At 36.2% G+C, this 3,801-nt stretch overlaps 1 protein-coding gene across 1 annotated transcript; it reads right to left on the bottom strand.

Annotated features, from left to right (window-relative positions):
* Positions 1 to 274: 274 nt before the first annotated feature.
* LOC111288810 (receptor-like protein Cf-9) lies at positions 275 to 3,579 on the bottom strand. Its single transcript, XM_089759445.1, has one exon. It carries the CDS (start codon positions 3,213 to 3,215, stop codon positions 426 to 428), a length of 2,790 nt encoding a protein of 929 aa, XP_089615571.1. The 5' UTR covers positions 3,216 to 3,579; the 3' UTR covers positions 275 to 425.
* Positions 3,580 to 3,801: the final 222 nt, after the last annotated feature.

Genomic DNA, 3,801 nt, shown 5'->3' with positions numbered 1-3,801 from the left:
TATAACCCATGTGAGTGAAATTGACAACGAAAACGTAAGTGTCCAAATTAATTCATTTCATTTCTTCATCGTTTTGGAAGTTAAAATAAAAACAAACAATTTAATTTACAATCAATTATGCCCAACAAATACCTAGTATCATGCAAAGTAAAATATTTTATTACAATTTAAGATCTTCTAGTTTTTTGGAGAGTAGTAGCAAAGATTATTTAGTCAAACAAGCTGAAACTAAAATCATGGAAGAAAACATAAATTATCGCAACCATAAAAGATGTAAACACTTATAATAGATGCTTACACACTTTATTAAATACAAAGATAAACACGTACATGAGTAGCCTTCACCATGGGCAAAACATTTGATAGACTGTACTAGGATAAAGTGTAAAAACGTAACAGAAATGCTTAAACATCCTTTGCACTGACTACGTTCTTCGTCCTCCACCATTACGATTGCCAATCTTTGACCCTTTTCGCCTCTTACGATGTCGGTCTTCAACCAAAGCCACAATCCATTTTGGCTTACTAGTTTGAAAAACAACATATCCTATTACCAATCCAAAGATAACTCCACATCCATAACCTGTCAACACTACTTTCCAACCAAAAGCAATGCTCGATTTTGAGCCATCTTCTTCCAGCAAGCTGGAAGGTGGCGGCTCACTGTTGCTGCAACCTTTAGAGACTGGAAATCCACATAATCCCTTGTTTCCTTCATATGAATCATTTCCAAAAGTGTTGAATTGTTTTCCTTGTGGAATCTGACCTTCAAGATGATTTTCAGAAACATTAAAGACAGAAAGAGATGTCAAATCTAGCAATCTCTCTGGAATCGTCCCAACCAGCTTGTTTGAAGAGAGGTCCAGCCATTCAAGATTGATCAAATTCCCTATTGAAGTGGGGATACATCCACTAAGATTATTATGAGAAAGGTTAAGCCCTTTGAGTGAGTTAAGCTTTCCAATAACCTTTGGAATCTCTCCTTGAAACTTATTATTTGAAAGGTCAATGCTCATTAACTTGATGAAAATTTTCACCAGTTCCCTCGTTATTCCTTTGATTGTAATTTCAATGGAATAGCTATAAGATATACCATTGTCAACATAAATCTCCCCCATGTATTGCGATACACTTTCTTTTTCTGTAAGATTTATCAGTGCTTGGAAATTTTTTATATACATCACAGGTAGTGTTCCAGAAAAAAAATTGCTTGAGATGTCAAAAATTTTGATTTGGGAAAAAGAAAGACTGGAACTAGCGTCTTGTATGGTACCTTGTAGTTGATTTGACCGCAATACAAGAACTTGTAGCTTAGGAAGACTTCCCAACCAATGAGGAAATTTATCATTGATCTTGTTGTCACCAAGATCTAGCACTTCCAGACCTCTACAATCAACAATGGATCGTGTTAAAGGCCCTTCTAATTGATTGCCATTTAAGTTGAGACTCTTCAAATGACATCCCTTTGTAAAAGTTGGAGGAATGATTCCACGAAATTTGTTCATCCGTAGATTCAACATCCAAAGACTGTCGCTTAAATTTCCCAAACAATGGGGAATGATTCCACTAAAGTTGTTGTGAGACAAGTCAAGAAATCCAAGAGAAGTCATATTGCAAATTAGATAGGAGACATTTCCGCTCAAACTATTATTGGAAAGATCTAAATTTTGCAAACTTTTTAAGCCTCTTAAGAATTGGGGGAATTCGCTAACATTGCAAGAAGACAAATACAAAGATATAAGGTTAGGTAGTGTATAAACAGCACTAGTGCCATTAAAGTTTAAGGATAAACTGTTAGATGAAAGATCAAGCACTTGCAGGTTTTGAAGTTTCAAGAACATGCCAAAATCTACAATTCCACTGAGATTATTTGATGAACAAGAGAGATAAGTAAGGTTCATGAGTTGGGATATTGAAGATGGAATAGGACCTTGGAGTTTATTACTTTGTAAATCTATCAATTCCAGAGAGCTGTATTGGAATTCTTTGATATGACCACTGAACTGGTTATGAGAGAGATATATGTACTTTAAGGAGGAAATGGTATACAACCATGATGGAAGTGTTCCACTAAGTGAATTTGAACTCAAGTCTAGCACGATTAGATTAGGAAAAGCAGTTACCTCATCTGGAATGGAACCTTCTAGCATACTTCCAAAAATGTCGAAGAATTCAAGTTGTTTTAGGTTTTTGAGTGACGGAGGAATTGATCCACTAAAAGAGTTCCATGACAAGTCCAATTCCTTCAAGGAAATAAGGTTCCCGATTGAATTGGGCAATCCTCCTGACAAAAATGCGTGTGATCCATCCAACTCCACCAAAGATACTAAATTGCCAATCGATTCAAACAATTCTCTAGAGAAGGACATATATGATAGATCCAAAAGTTTGAGATGGCTGCTCCGATTGAATTGTGGAAGATTGAGACTGAGGTTTCTGTTGCGTCCTAAATTGAGCAACTTGAGGTTTGGCAGGTGGAAAATGTTTTCTGGGAATTTTCCTTGCAAACCACACTCATCGAGACTAAGAGACCTTAAAGATGAGGATAGATTCCTCAAGACATTAGGATTAATAGAAGACATGTTGGTTTCATCAAGAAAAAGATCTCCCACCTCTGTTAGGTTGTGAACAAGTCCTTCCAAAGCATGTTGCTGAAATGTTTGCTGATAATTCCCAGACAGATCAAGTGAAACCAATTTTGACAAGTGGGAGACTTGGGATGGGACTTGTCCTGCAAAGTTTGATCTAGAGAGGTTGAGATACACTAGACTTGCAAACCCACCAAACTTAGATGACATCTTGGAAGATTTAAAATCGTTGAAGGCAAGGTTGAGCTTCTGAAGGTGTGGAAGATGGAAGAGGGTACTATTGGAAGGGATGGAGCCATATAGCCAACTGCAACTCAAGTCAAGGCCAATGACTTGACCTTTTATATAATCACAAGTCACCCCATCCCATGAGCAGCAATCCGTACCTTCCTTCCATGAATCTGTCTTAGGATAGGATTTAGTGCCAGCATAATCACAATCCGAAAAATAAGGATAAAATCGATTAACTGAAACAGAGCTCTCGAATTGGATTAGTGCAACAGCTTCATCGTGAGAGCAAAGTTGAGTTGTCGGAGAAGAAAGAGAATAGGATGATAGATTAGCTTGAAAAAACAGGAAGAACAAGACAAGGTAGAGGAATTGATAGGCTCGGAGTAAGCACCACATCTTTTTTAAGCAAGAGAAATTGAAGATTAATGGTATGAGATATGATTGTTTCGAATGAGTTTATATAGTCTGCACTAGAGAACCAAAATGTAGAAAGTATTGCTTTATCCTCCGTAGGGAAGCCAATTTGAAGAATGCGAGCTACGTCCATTATTGAAAAGATTAGAGTGCGGCGACTTAGAGAGGAAGACTTGTCAATGTGAATTGACTCGATCTTGCTTCCGAACAATAGCACTGTCAATCTATCAAATCTAAAACCAAATTTTGTATATTTGTCAATCCCACCATCATTACTTTGGACATTTGTAAATACAGAAGCATACTGCAAAGAAACTTCAAATTTTCCACATGACTATGGAAAATGTTTTGCTTGAAATTACATTGGTGTGATTTCAATTATTTCCATTTAAACTAAAGGGAAGCTGCATTTTTCTACCACACGTTTAAATTAAGAACAGAATAAGGTAAAAAAAAAAAAAAACTCTATCACATAGGAAACTCTATCACGGTTAAATACTAAAGTACATGATATTTTCTTATTTAATTTTTTTATATGATATCTTATATCCGTTGAATTCAATCCATT

Source organism: Durio zibethinus, chromosome 4 (genome assembly GCF_047325235.1).
Source record: "Durio zibethinus cultivar Kanyao isolate XHJ-2024 chromosome 4, ASM4732523v1, whole genome shotgun sequence".
Classification (NCBI taxonomy): domain Eukaryota; kingdom Viridiplantae; phylum Streptophyta; class Magnoliopsida; order Malvales; family Malvaceae; genus Durio; species Durio zibethinus.
This window is presented reverse-complemented; position numbering and strand designations above follow the sequence as displayed.